This window comes from Gopherus evgoodei, chromosome 1, assembly GCF_007399415.2.
Source record: "Gopherus evgoodei ecotype Sinaloan lineage chromosome 1, rGopEvg1_v1.p, whole genome shotgun sequence".
Classification (NCBI taxonomy): Eukaryota; Metazoa; Chordata; order Testudines; family Testudinidae; genus Gopherus; species Gopherus evgoodei.
This window is the reverse complement of record NC_044322.1, coordinates 265,215,587-265,238,114: the sequence shown is the minus strand read 5'-3', so window position 1 is coordinate 265,238,114 and position 22,528 is coordinate 265,215,587. Positions and strand designations below refer to the sequence as shown.

The 22,528-nt window shown below is 41.7% G+C and overlaps 1 protein-coding gene across 3 annotated transcripts in view; it reads right to left on the bottom strand.

Annotated features, from left to right (window-relative positions):
- RIC8B (RIC8 guanine nucleotide exchange factor B) overlaps window positions 1-22,528 on the bottom strand; it is a 68,028-nt gene that overhangs the window by 16,699 nt on the left and 28,801 nt on the right. For all 3 annotated transcript variants that reach the window (XM_030544997.1, XM_030545005.1, XM_030544996.1), the window contains exons 4-7: window positions 21,362-21,456; window positions 11,078-11,231; window positions 9,618-9,713; window positions 6,809-6,953 (exon numbers count right to left, since the gene is read on the bottom strand). In XM_030544997.1, the coding sequence (XP_030400857.1) occupies window positions 6,809-6,953; window positions 9,618-9,713; window positions 11,078-11,231; window positions 21,362-21,456 (490 nt within the window). The remainder of the gene's footprint in view (window positions 1-6,808; window positions 6,954-9,617; window positions 9,714-11,077; window positions 11,232-21,361; window positions 21,457-22,528) is intronic.

The following is a 22,528-nucleotide window of genomic DNA, read 5'->3' as shown; positions in this document are numbered from 1 at the left end:
GTAGGGGCACAACCCAAGTCTTTTCGGCCCATCGTCAGCAACAGCTAGAGGCCGAACTCTTAAAAAACACTAACCTAATTTTTAAAAGGTGTGGACCCCTTAATCCAGCTACCTTGCTTCCTGACCTGCCAGTCCCCCAGGACCAGCACGACTGTGTGGAAGTAGTTTACAGCATCTTACAGATAAGAGACAACCTGTTTAACGTGCCACTGAACAACCCCGATTGCATCCTCTTCTCGGACGGAAGCTCCTTCTATGTTGATGGCAAGCGTTTCACTGGTTATGCTGTCACCTCTGAATGGGACATTCAAGAGGCCGCCTCACTGCCAGGCAACTGGGGAGCCCAAGCCGCTGAACTCTATGCCCTGGCCCGAGCTTGCCAGTTGGCCGCTGGTAAGACCGTTACCATTTTTTACTGATAGCAAATATGCTTTTGGAGTTGTGCATTGTCATATCCACCTCTGAAAGTTTCAAGGTTTCCAGACAGCTGCCGGTAAACCCATTCAGCACCTCCCCCTCATCCACAAGCTTTTGGACGCCCTCCAAAAACCCTCTGTCCTGGCTGTAGTTCACTGCCGGGCCCATACTAAAGATAGCAGCCCCGTTACCCGTGGGAATGCCCTGGCTGACGCCTCCGCCAAGAAGGCTGCCACCTTACCTTTAGCCATGCCCACATTGGCTATTGCAACCTCCTCCTTTACTCCACCGCACCCCGTACCAGTACCCGCTGCTGAACTAAAATCATGAAAAAGCCTCGGGGCCACTCTGGTCAAAGGGACCTGGCTTATGCCAGATGGCCGAGCCTGCCTCCCTCGCTCCACGTACCCCGTGGCAGTTCGCTGGCACCATGATAAAGGGGGTCACTACGGCACGCACGCCCTCGTGGACACTATCGCTCGCTTTTGGTATGCTCCAGGCATTCAACCCTATTGCCTATCAATAGTGAAAGCATGCAGCACATGTCAGCGTAATGGACCTGCTCCACCTCTTAACAAAATTAAGGGTGGAAGACCTCCGCCTGCTGCTCCATTTCAACATCTTCAAATTGACTTTGCAGATATGCCAAAGGCTTTTGGGAAAAAGCACCTCCTTGTTTTGGTTTGCCCTCTGACTTCCTGGGTCAAAGCTTTTCCTACTGCTAATTGTACTGCTGCCACAGTGGCGAAGATTCTCCTTAAAAATATTGTACCCCGTTTTGGCATCCCTCTTGTGCTCGACTCAGATCGCGGACCTCACTTTACTGGTCATGTCCTTGGCCGTTTAGAACAAGGACTGGGCATTTCACACTCCTTTCATACACCCTACCACCCCCAGTCTAGCGGGAAAGTTGAGCGTATGAATAGGGAACTTAAGTTTACATTGGCTAAATACTGTCAGGAAACAGGATTTAAGTGGCCTCAGGTACTTCCCTTGGTCCTGTTTCACCTTCGTACTCGCCCAACCCGCGCATTGGGATTATCCCCCTTTGAACTGCTCTATGGACACCCCCCTTTCAAAGGCGGGGCGCTACCACGTGCTGATGTTTCACTATTGGGAGGGGATCATATGACTGCGTGTCAGTTTCTCTCCCTACAGGCTCGCCTCCGTACCCTTTGGAAAGCCTCGCAGTTTTCCCAGACCGTGCCGCTGGAGGAACAAATCCACCCGTTCCAACCAGGGGACTTCGTCTGGGCCAAAAAGTTCGTTCGTGACGACACCCTCCAGCCAAGGTTTACTGGACCCCACCAGGTTCTTTTGACAACCCAGACTGCAGTGTTCCTGGAAGGACGCAAATCTTGGATCCACCACTCCCACGTCAAGCCAGCCGTAGTGGACCACAGTGACGGACCAGCAGCTCTTGTCACCACTGAGAACACTGCCTTCGACCAGTGGACCAGCTTACCTCTCTCAGACATTAGACTTAAATTAACTCGAAAAAAATAAGAGGACCCTTTATTCTGACAACTGTATGTTTTTTATGCTTTTTTAGTTTATTTTCTGCTTATGAAGATAATGCTTTTATTAAATATTCCCACGAGGTTAAAACTCGTATTTTAGGAAATAGAAGTGATTGCTGGGTATGTACTCAATTTCCAGTAAATGCAGCACAGGAACTCCCCTTCACACCCATTCCCCTAACCACTGCTAATATAACTTGGATGCCACCAACTAAAATAAAAGATCCAGTCCAACCCAATCTTACATGGGACAAAACAGAATGGCTTTAAATATGATGTTAGCAGCCCAGGGAGAAACTTGCGCCCTCATAAATGAAGAATGCTGTGTTTTTGTAAATGACACCTACTCTGACACTTTTCAACGTACCAAACACCTAAGGAAAATGGCTAAAAACTACTCCTCTGGCCAGCCACCTTATGATTGGTGGGGAGCCTTATGAAATTGGCTGCCCGGATTTGGGTGGGTTAAAAAACTCTTGGTGGGTGTTGTTGGGGCCATGGTAGTCCTTATAATACTGTGTTGCTGTATTCAGTGTGTCCCCTCCCTCATAAACTCATGTAAGTCAGTTTATTCTTTTCCCACTTCAGCTAAAAGCCTTACTCTCTTCGAATTGGCCCAGGCTGAAATTGCCAAGCGGCCCTTGAGATCTTAAAATAGGGTGTAGCTTTTTGATTAATAGTTATCTCAAAGCTACAAATGGAGGAATGTTGGGTCTAAACTTTTGGTGAACTTTGGAGCCAAAAAACACCCAGACTGGCCGTCTCTGCATAATCCTTTCTGAACCTTTTTTTTGAACAAAGCACTGACCTGCAAACTACTCATGACACCCCCTTCCTCAAGTAGCCATTAGCCTTTATCTCTATGCATTTACTTGTTAAACTTGCTCTTCCTGTAAAATCTTGATTGATTATGCATGACCATTATCTTTTATTAATCACTTTGTTTACTTCTGTGTATAAATATTGATGCTCACCCCTAATAAAGGCGCCACACTTATTCTAAAGCTTTGGGGTTAGTGTGAGCCCGTTGATCAACGCATTTGTGTCTGGTCTCTGACAGAATTGTGGGCCCAAATTCCAACTCCGCAGCAACCTCGGGTGTTGGAGAGGTGAGTGAGGACTTGCTTTATTACCTAACACCTTCACCTCCCACCACCAAAAAAAACCCAACACACCAAACCAAACAACAACAGTGCTTTAGTTGTTTTGAGAAATAATGTAGGCTGGGATTTTCAAAGGTGCTTAAGAGTGTTGGGTTCCCCAACTCCCACCGAAAATCATCGGGATTGGGTCACCTAATTTCTTTAGACTCCTCTGGAAATCTTGACTATAAGTGCTAAGTATTATTACTCCAGCCACTATTAAAACATCTTGTTTTATTTTCTATGAAAACCCAAATAATAAAATAGCTTTTTAACATCTACTGACCAAAGATAAAACTTACTGGCAACATTTTCCTAAATGGTCTAGAAAGTTCACTGAAGCCTTTCATATTTGGTCAAATTTCTGTGGTTTTCCAACCCCCACCTCCACAGACAGTGATCTTCATTTTTTGTATTTGTGCTACTATTATTTATGGCAGCTAACTAGAAAATTCTTGGCTGGTACCATTGGCAAAAATTTCATGTTTTTCAATTTTGTTTTCATTATTAGTGCTTAAACTTTTATGTATTTCCATGTGATGTGGAAATAATTTCTTGAAAATGATTATCTTCCTTGAGAAATGTGATTTCTTTTTAATCTGAGGTTCACAGCTATGGGCAAAATTCTGCTCGATTGACATACGCTAATCCCAGTGACTTGAGTGTGAATAGTCAAGTGACTAATGACAGCAGGATTTGGCTCCAATGCTTCTGTAACTTACCTATACTATCCACAGTGACAGTGAAAGCACAACATTTTATTGAAAAAAAAAGTTTCTGGTAAGCAGTACTATGCATATATTATTTATAGAGCGCATAGTCCAGCAATGGCAGAACGCAGCACCAATGTTCTGGAAACAAGGTCATCCTATTACTTACAGCAGAAGAGTTTGGCCTCTCCTTCTGTAGTATTAAGACTGGCCATTGTTAGAAGGGGGAAAAAAAACAGTATATGAGAAAAAACAACAGTCACTTTTCTCAGTACAGCCATCTGAAAGAAAGAGCACATGGCACAAAGCATTCTTCAAACATACAAGGATTTATTTTATTTTTTTAGAAAAAGAAGTGGTTTTAAACCTACAGCAGATTGTTACTTTTCCCCACAAATTCTGCATGTGTGACTTTAGTAGAATGAGAACTTGATGTGGGAGACAGAAAGTCAGTTTCTAAGCTTTATCAACACAGAATCATCACTTAAAATGTAGGGCACTTATAAGAAGCCTGTTTCCAAATCCATTCTCCTGCATATCAGGCCAATAGGGGCTTGGAGAACTGCAAATACAGTCTACTCATCCCTTACAGGGACTATGCTGCATTGCTATGCAGTGACCCCTTTGGCTAATATGCAATAGAACAGATCCTAATGTTCTCCTAATGGAGTCCATTCAGTCTTCTTTATTTAAAATAAGGTCAACAAAAGGTAAGGGTCTTAAGGGAGAATGAGCATTAAAAAGAAAGAGCAGGAGAGATGCCACAGTATATTCCCAGGAGAAAAAGTAGGACACTTCTACAAGGGCAAAGGCGTAGACTTTGCATGGTTGTGCAAAATAATTCTTTTTCAAACAGCAATTCCAAGAATCACCTTCTCTGAACACAGAATTACAAAAGTGATTGTCCCTGTATCTTACAAAGGTAATCCACAAGCATGCTTATGCCCAAATCCAGTATTAAACAAGAATTTAAGCTATAAAAGCAATTGCTGGCATGCTCTAAGCAACAGAAATTCCAAGATGGTGGTTATATCTTGAAATAACAGCAAAGAATCCTGTGGCACCTTATAGACTAACAAACGTTTTGGAGCATGAGCTTTCGTGGGTGAATACCCACTTCTTCAGATGCATGTGGTGGAAATATCCAGGGGCAGGTATATATATGCTAGCAAGCAAGCTAGAGATAACGAGGTCAATTCAATCAGGGAGGATGAGGCCCTGTTCTAGCAGTTGAGGTGTGAAAACCAAGAGAGGAGAAACTGGTTCTGTAGTTGGCAAGCCATTCACAGTCTTTGTTCAATCCTGAGCTGATGGTGTCAAATTTGCAGATGAACTGAAGCTCAGCAGTTTCTCTTTGAAGTCTGGTCCTGAAGTTTTTTTGCTGCAGGATGGCCACCTTAAGGTTTGCTATAGTGTGGCCAGGGAGGTTGAAGTGCTCTCCTACAGGTTTTTGTATATTGCCATTCCTAATGTCTGATTTGTGTCCATTTATCCTTTTATCTGTTAGTCTATAAGGTACCACAGGATTCTTTGCTGCTTTTACAGATCCAGACTAACACGGCTACCCCTCTGAATCTTGAAATAAGTATATCTCAATTTATACTCATCAAGGGTAAAATTTACACACCAGTACAGGGGCCCTCTCCTCCCCTACTTAAGCCCTTTGCACAAGGTTTAACCTGCATGAAGGGCCTTGCACATTTCCTCTGCACTGGGGTGAAATCCAATCCAACTTGGTAGTGATGAGAAGTAATTTACATATTAATATTTTGGGGCCTAGTGGCAAGAAAAAAGAATTAGTTTGCTCAGTCCAGTTCCTGGAACCCGATTTTGCAGCCGCTCTGAACATGGAACTCCCATTGAAATGAAATAATATACTTTGCTTGAAGTCAATGATAGTTTTGGGCACTGAACAGCTACAGCAAAAAGCTTACAGACAGAACTACTACAGCTGGTGCCACTGGCATTCTTAAATGAGGGGCCAAAGACAGAAAAAGGCATACAACCTAAACTTTTACACCTATGTTCAAGCAGATTAGCAAGGCAGTGTAAAGAAGCTTGTTTTGCCACTATCAATTCCATGATAAACCAGAAATTCTAGTCACAGGTCTTGTAATTTTCGGTAAATTTATCAGATTAAGAGATTATAGATTTATAAATGATTTTTATATATGATGAGAAAAGCTCTTAAAGTAATTTTTTACTGTAGGTTGCTGTACTACAGACTAGCTATGTAATTACAGTTATACTTTAACATTATTTACTGGATTGGTACTAGATTTTTCATTAGATGTCAAACTTTGAAAACACTTGTTTTACGGTTTGAAGAGTCCATAAAGCATATTGCTGAAAAGGAAAACAACCAATAAATATGTGTCAGGAAAGGGTTTGGATAATCAAGGTATTTAGTCTGAACTGAATTTATTTCCAGTAAATTATGTTACATCTTTGAGGCATTGACTGCTGTCTTCCTGTTTGTCTCAGAAGCACCCAGCACATTTTTGGTACTAAATAATCTTGTCAACTAGGGCTCCTGTTCTTTTTAACTGAAGCCACAGATCTCGGGAAGGCAATTAAACTTTGATTTTCTGTCTTTTTTAAAGAAGATATTTGAAGGACACACTTCCACCAACACAGAATTAACTAGGCCATTTAAAGGTGTTAGTTTCATTTAAAAAGGAGAAATCCAGCAGATCAAAGCAAGTTCAATATAAAGCGGTTTCACCTATAATGCAGTAAGATTTTTTGGCTCTTGAGGACAGCATTATATCGGGGTGGAGGTGTATTTGATTAATGATGAAAAACATTAGGCATGATTTTAGCAGTATCACAAGCAGTACTAAGGTGCCACAAGGACTCCTCTTTGTTTTTGCTGATACAGGCCAACATGGCTACCACTCTGAAGTACTTTTAAACTAAAAGGACATATCTGGAATTGGGAGGGTTACAGAAATAAGAAGTTCTTCCTAAAGTTTTGCTGTAATTAGAATAAAATGAAAGAAACAAAATTGATTTATACCTCTCTCCTTACAAAGGACAAAAAGGAATTCTGCAGCAATTTGCTTTACTCCAAGGTCGACATGTGTCATAAGGCGCACAAGTTTGTTTCTCACTGTTGTGCCAACTTCAGGACGATTTGATACATCTCTTAATGGGGGCAATACCTAGTGTCATGAAAATAAAGAAGTGAAAACACCATACATTCCTAGCAGAAGTTAATACAGTACACGGAAAGGAAAAACATTGAAAATGTTGATTTATTGGGGAAAAAATATACATATGGAACAAGCTTAAATCCTACCCCAAGCAAAGCAGTGGCAAGTTTATAAGTAAGCTTTATATTGCAGATAGCCTATCTTCCAAAAGGTGACTAGAGCCCAGCTAGCTGCATGGGTTTCCCAGGACCTCCACAGATGACTGAACAAGACTCCTGGCTTAGAATACATTTGTTTCCACCTTTATTCTAAATAATGCCAGGGCTCTAGCCTATGTCTCCAGTAGTTTTCTTTCCAAAAAGAGCCAGAGAAGGGGAACAATGAGATTGAATGAGGAGATCAGGGAGGGAGACTAGAACTGGGAGCCAGTAACGTGTGGGCAGAGCGGGGGGAGAAGAGAATGAGATTGTTTGGATTAGGAGCTGAAAAAGGAAACTGGGACAGGGGTGAGATGCCTGAGGAGGGGAGACAGGGACTGGGAAGGCAAGGAAAAGGCAAGGAAAATGGGACTAGGAGAAGATGTCAGGGAATGGGAAGATAGCACAGACAACAAAAGTTGAAGGGGATGAGGCTGAGGGGGAAATGGGCAGAAGAGCTTGTGTCCACTAGAACAAGCAAACACTCTTCCAGACCTTGGAATGGAATCCAAGATTCCTGAGTCTCACCATCCTTCTGCTATCAGCAAATATCTGAAACTCAATGGCAAAGTGTGCGTCTCATCCCCCTCTAGTGCTAATCCACATGAAAGATGACAACTTACTATTCAGATCAGTTACTCTCTTAGCTCAAGTAGCAGAGATGTGCCCAGTGGATCCAAAGGTTCCAACCCTGCTGATGAGTCATGTGGGTGTTAATGTGATTCCACATGATGGAATTTGTTTTTTTCTGTTTGCTTTTTTTAAGAACCATGGGAATTACACACAAAAAACTGCATTAAAAGAGCATGACTAAGGATGCAAAGTCAAGCACCCAAAAGTTGGGAAATGCCATAATAAAGGTTGCCTGTGCACTCTTAATTTGGCCCTTTTGGGCTTATGCATTATGATCATGTAATCAGGCAATCTTAATTCTGACATTTCCTAACTTTTGAGTGCTTGACTTCACCACCTCAGTAGTGTACTTTTAATGTAATTTGTGTGTAATAATCAAAACATGTTCCTAGGGAGATGATTGTCAAACAAATGAACATGGGTTCAGGTGGGGAATATGCAGCAAATGCCAATTTCTTGAAAGTAAAAGACCAGGCTTTCGTTTTAGGGCCCCTAAGAAAAAAAGGGGGGGGGGACGAGGGGAGAAGAAAAGATGCAGAGAAGATATGTGGTAGAATATAAAGACCTAGACTATGATTTTAGGCACAGCCCTGAGTAGGGTGTAATTTGGAAGCTGCATCATCCTAGGAGTAGCCACAGGAGACAGTGACACAGCTGGGACTCAATTTCTATTCTGCTTCCTCCTTGCTTGGCAGGGAAGCATTTTGAAAGTTTTTCCATTGCACTTTAGCAGATAGTTATAGTTAAAATTGCAGAAGTTACCAAAAAAATCTTGAATTTTTAAACATGGGATGAAATTCACCCTCACGCAGAGGACCAGCATGGGGCTCATGCTCCACTTAAGACCTATTTTAAGGGCTTAAATGGTGCACAAGCCTTGAGCTAGCCCTCTGCATAGGGATGAATTTCACCTTGGGAATACAATTTACATACAGCAGTTAAGTTTTAAAACACCAACACTATGGAGTCATTTCTGCTGGATGTACTGTAATTTAGGACTAAAGCTCAGCTGAAGGGCACCAAAACACTGATGGATTGACTGGCTTCCATACAGTTGTAATGCTATTTTATTAACTATGGGGCAATTTTTCAGAAGTGACTAATGGATTTAGGTGCACAAGTCCCATTAGGTTCTTTTGAAAAAGTCCTCCTATCTCATACACCACAACCTCAGACTCTGCCCTAATGTTGCTGAATTGAAGGCTCTGTGGCATAAACCATGGAAGCTGGGCCAATGCAATCAAATTAAGCCAAGGACCCAGGTATCTTCTTATAATTGAAACAATTTGTCCAGTCCCCCTCTATATATTTTATCATTACAGACGTGCCTTGAGGTTACATCCCAAGTCTTACATTTTGTATTTTTAATTTGAAGAATTTAAAGTTCTTCAGTCTGGTCAAATATTTTATTGTTGGATTTTTATTTGCTGATACAATGATTTATGTCGACAAAGAGTCCTGTGGCACCTTACAGAGTAACAGATGTATTGGAGCATAAGCTTTCGTGGGTGAATACCCACTTCGTCAGATGAACGTAGCGATTTAATGATTTAAGTCATTATCCTGCATTTATAAGGTGACATTAATGTTCATTCCCTTTATATTACCTTGATATCAAATGATGACATTGCACAGAAAACACTTAAATGTCAAGTGCTTTTGTCATTGAGCTGACAGAAGGTAACAGACCTTGCAGTTGCTTATGGATAGAGACAACTTTAAAAGAAATGTTAAAATACAAGTTGCTTTATATTCAAGCATAAGTTTCTCTGTGCTCTAGAAGCCTGAAAGATCTTGCTGCATGTTTTACTTTCAGACTTCTAAATTTACACCTGAATCTTACCTGAGCTTTGATAAACTTCCTGATGTTCCGATGAGCTCGGCAACATTCTGTTAGTAAACTGAGAACTGGAGTCAGACCCTCTCTGTAGCTGCTTCCCTAAAGTGGAATTATAAAAACAACCCAAACACTAGCTGAATTACAAGAGTCAGACAAGATTATATTTTATATATCATATGAATTCAGTATGGGTGTGCTTTGCTTGAAACTTTACAACAAATAATTAATTAATGCGGCTAATTTAGTATACAGTCAAGTGGAAAAGAATAATTCTTATGTTTGCAATGACAAAAATTTTTTCCTTCTCAGTATAACAAATTCTTAAAGATGTCATCAACATATAAACTGTTGCCAGTCTCACCACTCACTGCAGGGACAGCATTTTCATTAAAATCTTTTCTTTCCAGGGTTTATAATAATCTTACATAAAGTTTCTCTCTAAATTAAATCTTTGCACAGAAAATCTCATTATGAAAATATACTACTATACACAATTCGAAAAAACAATTATGTAAACATAATACCAAAATTCTCCCCGAAATCCATAATTTCAGATGCACCACTCAGTAATTCAAAAGGGACTGTTACATAAACTGCAAATGTTCAGACTAAAATTGGCTTTCAAGACAACCTAGTTCCCTTGGAGGTCATAAAAATATTTACAAAATACAAAGCAGTTGAACATTATGTGCTATGCACAATTTAATGGTGGAGTTTCAGCCTTCAATTTTCTTTGTGTTTTGGATTCACTTTACTTCAACACATTTTGTTCAGCAAAGGATTTAGGCTTAATCCAAAACCTAGTGAGCATTGCACCAGAACTTTAAGCATACATTTAAAATTATCTGCTGAACTCGGCCCAGGTCAAGTTTTGCTGACCTTGCTTTTCTATACATAGATGGTATTCTCTGCAGTGCTAACAGAAATAAAAAGTTTTGTCAATAAAATAAGACATCTCAACCTCAAGAAGCAAAATGTTCCCATCTATTGCCCACACACAGTTGTCACTTTTTATAACCACAACCATGTTTTAAACTTTACTGTGTTCAAGAGATCCAGAATCAACGTCACATTAGAAACTGGGTTGGAAATCAGTATGGTTTTATCATCTGTAAATAAATTCTATGATTGAGTGGGATATTCTCTGGGCTTTGATCTTCCTTGTTATTTTAATATTGGTTTAATGACAGACACGTGTTTTACTTTCATACATCACATGCCTCTTGACATTTTTCATAAATTTATGAAGAGTTTTACATTAATATTGGTATCACATGAACTTTCAAATTCCAGAATGAGTCTGACCTGCAAAACTACTGAACTTCACATCATTCCCACCCCTTGATGTTTTAAAGTTCTAGAGTAGGGGAGGAAGGCACATGGATCTGGAGTTCTGATTCAAGCTCATTTCTACTCTTACTAAGAGGCATTCCTTTCGTGAAGGCCTTCAGTGTCACACATACCTTGTCTATTCTTTTCTCCATGAAATCCAGCAACACTTGAATGGCATCCATATTCATACCATTATATTTCAAAACTGTTTCATCCTGGGTTGATGGACTAATGAGAACATCCAAACAAGAAACTGGAATATTGCTTAAAAGGTTGATTGCATTACTGAAAGAAATTTTTATTTAGTTAGTGCTTTAGTAACATATTAAATGCTGTACCCAAATCATATATAGATTATTTTAACACTGACTGAAAAGTATATGCCATTACCAACACTGTTTATGTGCTTAAAAAAATAGTGTACAGAACTGAAAATGTAAAGCAGAATACTAACTATGCATAAACAGCTACAGCTTAAGATACTTCTTAACAATAGTTCTTAATTCTCTATTTTTTGTAATTTCTTACAAGACTACCCACCTTGCATTTCTAAAGGAGGAGAGGCCAATATAGCTGCTTTTCATTACTTCTGGCTGCTTCAGAATCACTGATGTCAGCAGGTACTGTATATGCATAGCTAGAACAACTGTGTTTATTATATGAATTGATGCTTCACCCAGTAGGGGGAACCCACACATTGGTTTTCAGGAGGTCACATAAAATGTTTCTTGAAATTTACATGTTTTAGTTTTACAATACTTAAATGTTACAGTAACGACTGTATTAGAATATTTTAAAAACAGTTATTTCATCCTCCTTGAAGAGGGGGGAAAAAGTCTTAAATGCTGTTCATATATCTTCATATATTAGCACCTTTACTTTACTTCTCATGGATGGGAGATACTTAAGGCTTTTTTAAAAAACAAACTGGAATTCATGTCATCAAGTGCTGGATTTTAAAAAGTGATAGTTTTAGAATCCCCAAAACAGTGAGGGTCAGACTACAGGTATGTCTACACTATGGGATTATTCCGATTTTATACAAACCGGTTTTGTAAAACAGATTGCATAAAGTCGAGTGCACGCGGCCACACATAGCACATTAATACGGTGGTGTGCATCCATGTACCGAGGCTAGTGTCGATTTCCAGAGCGTTGCACTGTGGGTAGCTATCCCATAGCTATCCCATAGTTCCCGCAGTCTCCCCCGCCCATTGGAATGCTGGGTTGAAATCCCAGTGCCTGATGGGGCAAAAAACATTGTTGCGCGTGGTTCTGGGTACAGCCTCACCCCTCCCTCCGTGAAAGCAGCAGACAACCGTTTTGCGCCTTTCTTTCTGGGTGAACTGTGCAAACGTCATAGCACAGCAAGAATGGACCCTGCTCAGATCAAGACCGCAGTCATGGACGTTGTAAACACCTCGCGCATTCTTGTGCAGTCTATGCTGAACCGGGACCTGCAAAGCCAGGTGAGGAGGCGGTGGCTACGGCAGTGCGGCGACGAGAGTGATGAGGACATGGACACAGAATTCTCTCAAACCGTGGGCCCCTGTGCTTTTGGAGATCCTGCTGGCAATGGGGCAGGTTCTAGCCATTGAACACCGATTATGGGCCTGGGAAACAAGCACAGACTGGTGGGACCACATAGTTTTGCAGGTGTGGGACGATTCGCAGTGGCTGCGAAACTTTTGCATGCGTAAGGGCACTTTCATGGAACTTTGTGACTTGCTTTCCCCTGCCCTGAAACGCCATAATACCAAGATGAGAGCAGCCCTCACAGTGGAGAAGTGAGTGGCAATAGCCCTCTGGAAGCTTGCAACGCCAGACAGCTACCGGTCAGTCAAGAATTAATTTGGAGTGGGCAAATCTACTGTGGGGGCTGCTGTGATGCAAGTAGCCAAAGCAATCATTAAGCTGCTGCTACGAAAGGTTGTGACTCTGGGAAACGTGCAGGTCACAGTGAATGGCTTTGCTGCAATGGGATTCCCTAACTCTGTGTGTGTGTGTGTGGGGGGGGGGGATAGATGGAACCCATATCCGTATCTTAGCACCGGAGCACCAGGGCACACAGTACATAAACGGCAAGGGGTACTTTTCAATGGTGCTGCAAGCACTGGTGGATCACAGGGGACGTTTCACCAACATCCACGTGGGATGGCCAGGAAGGGTTCATGACGCTCGCGTCTTCAGGAACACTACTCTGTTTAAATGGCTGCAGCAAGGGAATTACTTCCCAGACCAGAAAATAACAGTTGGGGATGTTGAAATGCCTGTAGTTATCCTGGGGGACTCAGCCTACCCCTTGATGCCATGGCTCATGAAGCCATACACAAGCAGCCTGGACAGTAGTCAGGAGTAGTTCAACTACAGGCTGAGCAAGTGCAGAATGGTGGTAGAATGTGCATTTGGATGTTTAAAGGCGCGCTGGCGCACATTACTGACTCGCTCAGACCTCAGCCAAACCAATGTCCCCATTGCTGCTTGCTGTGTGTTCCACAATCTCTGTGAGAGTAAGGGGGAGACCTTTATGGCGGGGTGGGAGGCTAAGGCAAATCACCTGGCCGCTGATTACGCGCAGCCAGACACCAGGGTGATTAGAAGAGCACACCACGAAGCGGTGCGCATCAGAGAAGCTTAGAAAACGAGTTTCATCATGGGCCAGGGTATGGTGTGACTGTTGTGTTTGTTTCCCCTTGATGAACTCCCCCCTTGATTGACTCATTCCCTGTAAGCAACCCACCCTCCCGATTCGATTACAGCTTGCTTAAGGAAATAAAAAGTCACTATCGTTTAAAAATCATGTATTCTTTATTAAAAAGTCATTATAAAAAGAGGGAGAGAACTGACAAGATATCCCAGGTGTGGTTTGGGAGGAGGATAGGAGGGATGGAAAAGGCCACTAAAAATATTTCAAAGTAAAGACAGCCTTTTGGTTGGGCTGTCCACAGGGGTGGAGTGGGCAGGTGCACGAAGCCTTCCCCCACGCGTTCTTACATGTCTGGGTGAGGAAGATATGGAATATAGTGAGTGGTGAGGGTGGTTACACAGGGGCTGCAGCGGCACTCTGTGACCCTGCTGCTGTTCCTGAAGCTCCACCAGACGTCGGAGGATGTCAGTTTGATCACGCAGCAGCCCCAGAGTTGCATCAGGCCTCCTCTGATCTTCCTGCCGCCACCTCTCATCACGTTCGTCCCTCCTGTTCTCACGTTCACTAGCATCTTTCCTGTAATTTGATACTACATCCTTCCACTCATTCACATGAGCTCTTTCATTGCGGGTCACTTCCATGATTTCCAAGAACATTTCATCTTGCGTCTTTTTTTTCCTCTGCCTTATCTGAGATAGCCTTCGGGATGGAGTAGGGAGGCTTGAAAAATTTGCAACTGCATGAGGGAGGTAAAAAAGGGAGAGAAGTATTTAAAAAGATACATTTTATAGAACAATGGTTATACTCTTTCACAGCGAACAACACTATTCACCTTACATAGCACATGTGATTTCACTACAAGGTCGCATTTTACATCTTAATATTGAGTGCCTGCGGCTCTGGTGTTAAGAGATCTCACAGACGCAGGTCCGGGCAGCAGAATTCAGCTTGCATGCAGCCATGGTAAGCCACTGTCTTTTGGCTTCTTCAGCCTTTATATAAACAGTGCCCTCCTTTCCCAAATACCAAGCAAAGCTTGTTCAGTGCTGCTTCTTTCCTGTTAACATGCAGCAGCAGAAACCACCCCCCCATCCAATTCTCTGGGATGATCGCTTTACCCCTCCCCCCACCGCGTGGCTGGTATCATGGAAGATCACTGCTAATCACTCCCCTTCCCCCACCCATTGCGTGGCTGTTAGCAGGGAAGATCCCTGCTAGCCAAACGCGAAAAAGCTCAGCACCATTACCTCCCTCCCCTCGCCTCCCCGTGTTTGGCTACCGGCAAGGAAGGATTTCTTTTAAGCAACAGGCAAACAGGCCAGTAGGAACGGCCATCTATGTCCCCTTACTTAAATTCCTGAATTTCAACCAGGTTACCATGAACGATATCACTCTCCTGAGGATAACACAGCGAGATAAAGGACGGATGTTGCTTGAATGCCAGCAATCACTGGGACCATACGCAGTTAGGCTCTGTCATGCAATGATATCAGATTACTTGCTACATGCATGGCGTGGTCAAATGTCCTACCATGGTGGATGGAATAAGGCTGCCTTGCCCAGAAACCTTCTGCAAAGGCTTTTGGAGTACCTTCAGGAGAGCTTCCTGGAGATTTCCCTGGAGGATTTCCGCTCCATCCCCAGACATGTTAACAAACTTTTCCAATAACTGTACTGGCTGCGAATGCATCCCAAGTCCTCAGGGCAAATCAATCATTAAAAAATGCTTGCTTTTAAATCATGTTTTATATTTACAAAGGTACACTCACCAGCGGTCACTTCCATGGCTTCATTGTCTGGGCTACTGGCTTGGGAGGGCTGGGAGGGTAATTCCATCTAGGTGAGAAAAAGCTCCTGGCTGTTGGGGAGAATGGAGTGCTGTGTGCTCTCTGCAAGCTCGTCCTCCTCTTCCTCCTCCTCATCTTCCCCGTCCGCAGAATCCTCAGCCATGGCTGAGATTACCACCCCCACCTCGGAATCCACGGACGGAGTGGGGTAGTGATGGCGGACCCCCCTAGAATTGCATGCAGCTCAGCGTAGAAGCGGCATGTTTTCGGCCCTGCCCTGGACCTTTCGTTTGCTTCTTTGGTTTTCTGGTAGGCTTGTCTGAGCTCCTTAACTTTCACACGGCACTGCACTGAGTCCCTGGTGTGGCCTCTCTCCATCACAGCCTTGGAAATTTTTCAAATGTTTTTTCATTTCGTCTTTTGGAACAGAGTTCCGTTAGCACAGAATGCTCTTCCCATATACTGATCAGATCCAGTACCTCCTGTGCGGTCCATGCTGGAGCTCTTTTTCGAATCTCAGGAGACTGCATTGTTGCCTGTGCTGGTGAGCTCTCCACGCTGGACAAACAGGAAATGCAATTCAAAAGTTCGCGGGGCTTTTCCTGTCTACCTGGCCACTGCATCCGAGTTCAGATTGCTTTCCAGAGTGGTCACAGTGGTGCACTGTGGGTTACTGCCCGGAGGCCAATACCGTTGATTTGCGGCCATACTAACTCTAATCCAATATGGTAATATCGATTTCAGCGCTACTCCTCTCGTCGGGGAGGAGTACAGAAACCAAATCTGTACTGTATATCGATATAAAGGGCCTCGTTGTGTGGACGGGTGCAGCATTAAATCGGTTTAACGCTGCTAAAATCGGTATAAACGCGTAGTGTAGACCAGGCCTACAATACCCTCACTCATGCTGAGTAGTAACTTGCTTCACAAATAGCCCCACTGACTTCAAGCAGACTACTCATGGTGGAAGGTACTATTCAATACAAGTGAACTGGACCGTGTCTTGATCTTTAAACCATATTTAAATCAGTTAATGGAGACTAATATTTATTTAATTCAAGATAAACTACATAAACAGGTTCCTTTTGTTATGGGAAACCATGTTAGAGTTTTACTTCATGAATTTCTGCTTTATGGTCTGGTTTATTTACCTTTTCAATCAATCAGAGAGCCTTATTCTGCTCTCTAGACAGAACAACAAAAGTTAGATTGTATTTATAAACTTCCCTAATGCATTGCTATATAGGTAGGCGCTGAAAGAGAAGCACCCTCTCTATATTTACTGACTGATGATTAACCAGCATTTAGCAAAGATAACAGATAAATCTGGAAAACAGTGAAGAAATACTGTAGAACACGCTTCAGGTTGTACACAGACTCTGAAGTGTCATCTTTGGGTAAGTATACACTGCAAAAAACAACCATGGCAGTGAGCGTCAGAGTCTGGGTCTACAGACTTGAGCTCAAGGAGCTTGCTCTAAGGCGCTAAAGATAGTAGCGCAGATGTTCTTGCCGAGGCTCTGAAGCCCAGGGAAGAAGGAGAGTTTCAGAGCCCGAGCAAGAATGTCTACATGGTATTTTTAGCGCTGTAGCGCAAGCCCGAATCTGTAGGAAACCGAGTCTCAGCCCAGGCAAGGATGTTTTTTTGCTGTGTAGTTGTACCCTTATAGCCTTGTGTCATAACTTTCCTACTCAGATCTGAACCTTAGAGTTCAGAACATGAGAAGCTAGCATGAAACCTCCAAACTTAATTACCAGCTTGGATCTGATATCGCTGCCACCAGCCAGAAAATTCCAGTGTCTGGCTCACTCTGGTCTCCCCAAAACCTTCCCTGGGGGACCCCAAGACTCAGATGCCCTGAGTCTCACCAAAAAGAGAAATAACCCACTTCCCTTCCCCCTCTTTACCTCCTCCCAGATATCCCCGCCCTGGGTACTCTAGGATATTCCCTGCTTCAAGTCCTTGAAACACAAGTACCGAGAGATCAAATCTCTCTCTCCCCTCACCCAGAGGGTATGCAAAATCATGCTTAGTAAATCTAATACACAGAGATTTTCCCCCTCCCTTCGTTTCTTAGCATTAACCAGTGAAAAAACTCAAACAGGTCTTAAAAAGAAAGCTTTATATAAAAAGAAAGAAAAAGACACAAAAATGGTCTCTATATTAAGGTGAAAATATACAGGGTCAATTGCTTAAAAAAAATGAACAAACAGCCTTTTCCAAAAAGAATACAATTTAAAACATTCCAGCAACTACACACATGTAAATACAAACAAAACAATATAAACCTATTGTCTTACTATCCTTGTACTTACAACTTGGAAACAGAAGATTAGAAAGCCTGGAGATAGAGAGATTACTCTCAGAGCCAAGAGGGTCACCGAACCAAGACAAAGAACAAAGAACTCACACCCAAACTTCCCTCCACCCAGTTTTGAAAGTATTTTGTCTCCTGATTGGTCCTCTGGTCAGGTGTTTCAGGTCACTGTTTGTTAACCCTTTTATAGGTGAAAGAGACATTAACCCTTAGCTATATGTTTATGACACCTTGCTAATAACAAATATAGTGAATCACAAAAGTAGTAAATAATCTTGGCCTCAAAGTCCTCAAAGCTTTCAGAAGTCTCTCTACTGAAATTAAAAATAAACACAAAAATCTAGCTCGGTATTATTATTGCCCCCTCATCCCTGTAGTATCTTATTACTTGATATCGTGGCTCTAGTGAAAAGTCTATTGTGTAAGACTTTCAAATAACACGATAATATTGTTGTGAATTTGTATTAGAAATTGTATTTTTGTTTCAAAAACAGTAGATGTGAGGACCTTCCCCCCCCAATATTAGTTCCCTCTCTAAAAGAGACAAACAACAAATTTTGATAGTCTTTGTATTATTTTACTTTCCTTTAAAAGCATCTCTCTCCTTTAAAGCAATCTAAAAGTATCCAGTTTCCAGCCACTCATACAGCAAGAAATAAAACAGAAGTCAATTCAAGAAATAATTGGTGGCTTCAGCCTTTTCATAGAAAGTCCCCTTTTTACTGGTTTCTTATTAAACAACTGAGTTCCCAAACACCTACAAAATTAATTTTCTGGATCACTGTGCCTGAGCTATTCTTTTCAATAAATGAAGCCCAGCTTTCTGATCTTTGTCACTTCACTGACAGTTTTATTTGTGGTAGAGGAGTGTATGAAATTCTCCAGCTACCAGGAAGTCAGTGACTATGCACAGATCTGCACAATAGCGTTTGCATTCCTACTCCAGGGGGTAGAAATACTGTGTATATTACTCTCCCCTTTCTAGCTTCCTAGAGATCATTAATCACTGGGACATGACGTCCACCCACTCAGACTCCCAGCCCCCTCCTGATATGCAAATTCAAAAGCAAAGGACTATTTAGCATGGCTGAATGCCTTGATTAAAACCTTGTTAGTGAGCAAAAATGACACTCGCTCTAATATGTGGTGCTTTAAGCTTCTCATATTCAAGTGTTAAGCAACAATACTACAGAACTGCATAAATAGTAACAACAATATAGGTACTACATTAGTTAAGGTATCTTCTATAGAAAAACTTTCACTTATTGGTTAAAAAAAAAATCAAAAAAATCAAATTGTAGTTAGTGCTTATGATGCGGGAGCAAACCAAACTGTATTTCAGGGCATGCATCCAACATTTGATGTTAGTATAAAATAAGTTTATTTTGAGCTCAAGGGCAGTCAGACTGTCCAAGTCCTGCATTTGGACACTAAAAACCAGCATTTAGGAGGTACAAGATTCAATCTTACATGTTGACAGTAGGTACTGATCTAAGCATCCAAATGTGAGATTTACACAACCTTTTAAAAATAACCACTGTTGAAAAGGGGGACTCTCGGCTGAAAGTGTTGTTTATACTCTGAAGAGCGACTATAAAAATATGTTTGCGTCTCAAAGATGCCATAAAAAATGTGCTCAGTTTTTAAGTAAAGAGATACTTTTTGTAACTGCCAGCCCTTCAGACTCCATCTGAAATCTGGATTCTAAAAGTCAAGCTCTATTCTGTCTTGTTTGTGCCTCATCTCCAGCAATAAAGATTCTACAATTAGAGTCTATTGTAGTTCAGAGTTCTGTTGCTGAAACATAAACCTGAAAATAATCCAGTTCATACTTTTTTTTAATACCTAGACTGGCTCAGCAGTGCTATCAGAAGTTAAAGAGGAGTAAACACACACACATGGAAACTCTGATCTGGAAAGCAACATTTGTGTTTACTTACAACTACGCCTATACTAATGGAATATTCAAACCCTCAGGTTTATAAGGGAAATCCCCCTGGGCTAAAGCCACCCCATTCAAAAATTGCCTTATTACATATGAAGACGTTATATTAGACAAACATTTGAAATGCCACATTCATGGTTGCTTATGAAGTTTTAATTTTGTCCCCTTGTGTGTCCAGTCTGTATACTGAATGAGTTGGGGGCCCTACTGGGGGTGGGGTGGGGTTGGGGAGAAGCATGTAATCATATAATTAAAGACTGCATCATAATGCATAAGTACAAGGGGACAGAACTGATATCCTGCAGGCAGTCTTAAGTATGGTATTTCCAGACCTGCCCCTACCAATGCACTGGTCTAAATGCAAAGACCCATCTCTTTAATAATGCCTTCCTCCAGCAGTAGTAGCTCCCAACAACCCACTAATTCCCTCCTCTACCACACACTTCAGGGGAGGATGAAAGCTAAAAACAAAAACAAGGGAGAGGGAGAATACTGCCTTTTAGGGCACACACAGTACTATATTTAATTACATGGTACTTTGGCCCTTTTGCAGATATGCCTTAAATAGTCCCAGACTAATCTGCACCAATTGAGCGCAGCTCTGATGCAAAGTTTAGATTCCCAGCAAGTAATCCCACTAACCCTGTAGCTTTTGATAACTTTCAGTCAAATTTACTGACAGCATTAAGGGGGTGAAACCTATAGCATTCATCTGAGAACTGTTGGCTCAAAGCACCATCTCCAGAAGATTTTGTAGCTAAAACTATGGCCTTTCCAAGTTTAAATAGACAACACTAGTGGGGGAAGTGGGGACAACTTGGGGGAAGTGTTTGTATCTACTAGGCTCATGTGTGTCTTTGGATATCTGTTACATTGAGGAAGACAAAAATGAAAAATAAATATCCCAAATAAAAACCTATAAATTCTAAAAGCACAGGAGTGGGACCCTTATCAAAATAAATTTGATTTTAGTGTGTGCTTAACCTGCAGTCAAACAGTTCAAGAGAATTTGGTGAAAAAGAAAAAAAACACTTTATAGAACAAATTCCTTATGAGATCAAAAGCAACATTCAAGGAAGCTGCAGATTCCCCAAACAGCACAGGAAAATGACCTGATAACTAAGGCAGCTCAATGACATTTATACATAAATAATAGATAGGACAGTGGGAAGGCAATTTAGAATTTTAACTATTCCAAACGCAGTCATATGCAGGAGCACAGATCCAACAGCATGAATTTATTGCAACTGATTCACCTTTTGGCAAATTAGAAATTATACATGTAAATTACACTTGCACCGCTAGTATGCCAGTACAGAAATGCTGGGCTAATGGTGATTTAAAACACCAACTGAACAGTTCCAGACTAGTGCATCGAAGTTGCAGAAATTATACACAATATTTTTAACTTATTTCTCTACTGATATTTATCTGGGACAATTACAGTTAAAGATAACTTCAAGGAGTGCTGCAGCTAGAATTCCTGTAAATAATTTTATCCCCAAAATTTGCAAAAGTATATTTTTACATTTCAGTATATTCTCTCAACAGCCTTAATAAGGGTTATGCAGTTCAGAGATTATTTAACTATTTTTTTGGACAGTGGACATTATTTTTAGAGATTATTTTGATCTGCTAATATCTAAAGAGAAATATTTAGTGCTCTAACTAAAAAAGTTATCCTTCAAAAATATATTGTTTCTGTTAATTCTACCAACCTGTGCAATTCTTCAGTTTTGTCTTCAGTAGGGCCCATGGTTAATAAGCAGTGGCGAAGGATGGCAGCCATATAGCGAAATTGATGAGATTCATTCTATATAAATATAAATTATGAAGATATTTTTCATTTTGACGATTGCAAATGAGGGTTTCAGGTCACTAGAATAATAAAAATTAAAGACGGAAAACACCCATTAGATCATATAATCTATTTCCTACCAATAAAGGACTGCTCTTTCAGAATTCATTTGAATGCTTGGTGCAGTCTAGTTTTAAGTTACTCTAGATCCATTATTTCCTTTGGGAGATTATTTGGACTAGATTCACAAACTTTATGCACCTTTTTTTAAAAAAAACAACACACTGGGACTCATGAAGCCTGAGTTAGGCACCTAGACTCCCTATACAATGAACGGGGACAGACAGATGCCTCAGAATGGGATTCACAAAAGTCACTACACGGAGAGGTTTTCCACTTAAGTTAGCCAATGGGAGATACCAAGACAAGGGATTTCTCCTAAGCCCCTGCCACTCTTAAGAGGTTTGGCTCTAAGTCCAGACTGCAGGAGGTTCCTCCCTTTGCAGGGCTGGCAGTTACAAAAAAGTCTCTCCCCTCTTAGCATAGGAATGTAGAGTATGCCATTTTTGCAAGAAACTGGGGAGGACGAGAATCTCCCTCAATGGTTAGGGTACTCACTTGGGATGTGGGAGACCGGTGACTCTACTTCCCCTTTCTCCTGAGGGGGAGATATTCTGAGGTGGGGTTCTCTCAGTCTCTGGTGTTGAAGCTGTTGTATTGTGGATAAATAATGAAAGCATCATTGGGCTGGAGAGAGAACAAGCACTAGAATGACTTTGCAGTATGGTGGTTCGAGAACTCACTTGGACAGTGGGAAATCCAGGATCCAATGACTAATTATTTATATACAGTGGAACAGTTTCAGCAGGAGAGTGAGAGAATGAGGGACCCCACATCAGACTATCCCATTGCCCAGTGGTTAGGGCACTCACCTGAGAAGTGGCAGATCTCTGTTCAAATCCCTTTTCCTTCTCAGGTGGAAGGGGAACTTGAGCCCGGGGTCTCCCAAGTTTGAAGGTCGTCCTCCTCCACTTGTTTTGTCTAAACTCATCTAGAGGAGGCAATCTGAGAGGTGAGCTCTGAACAT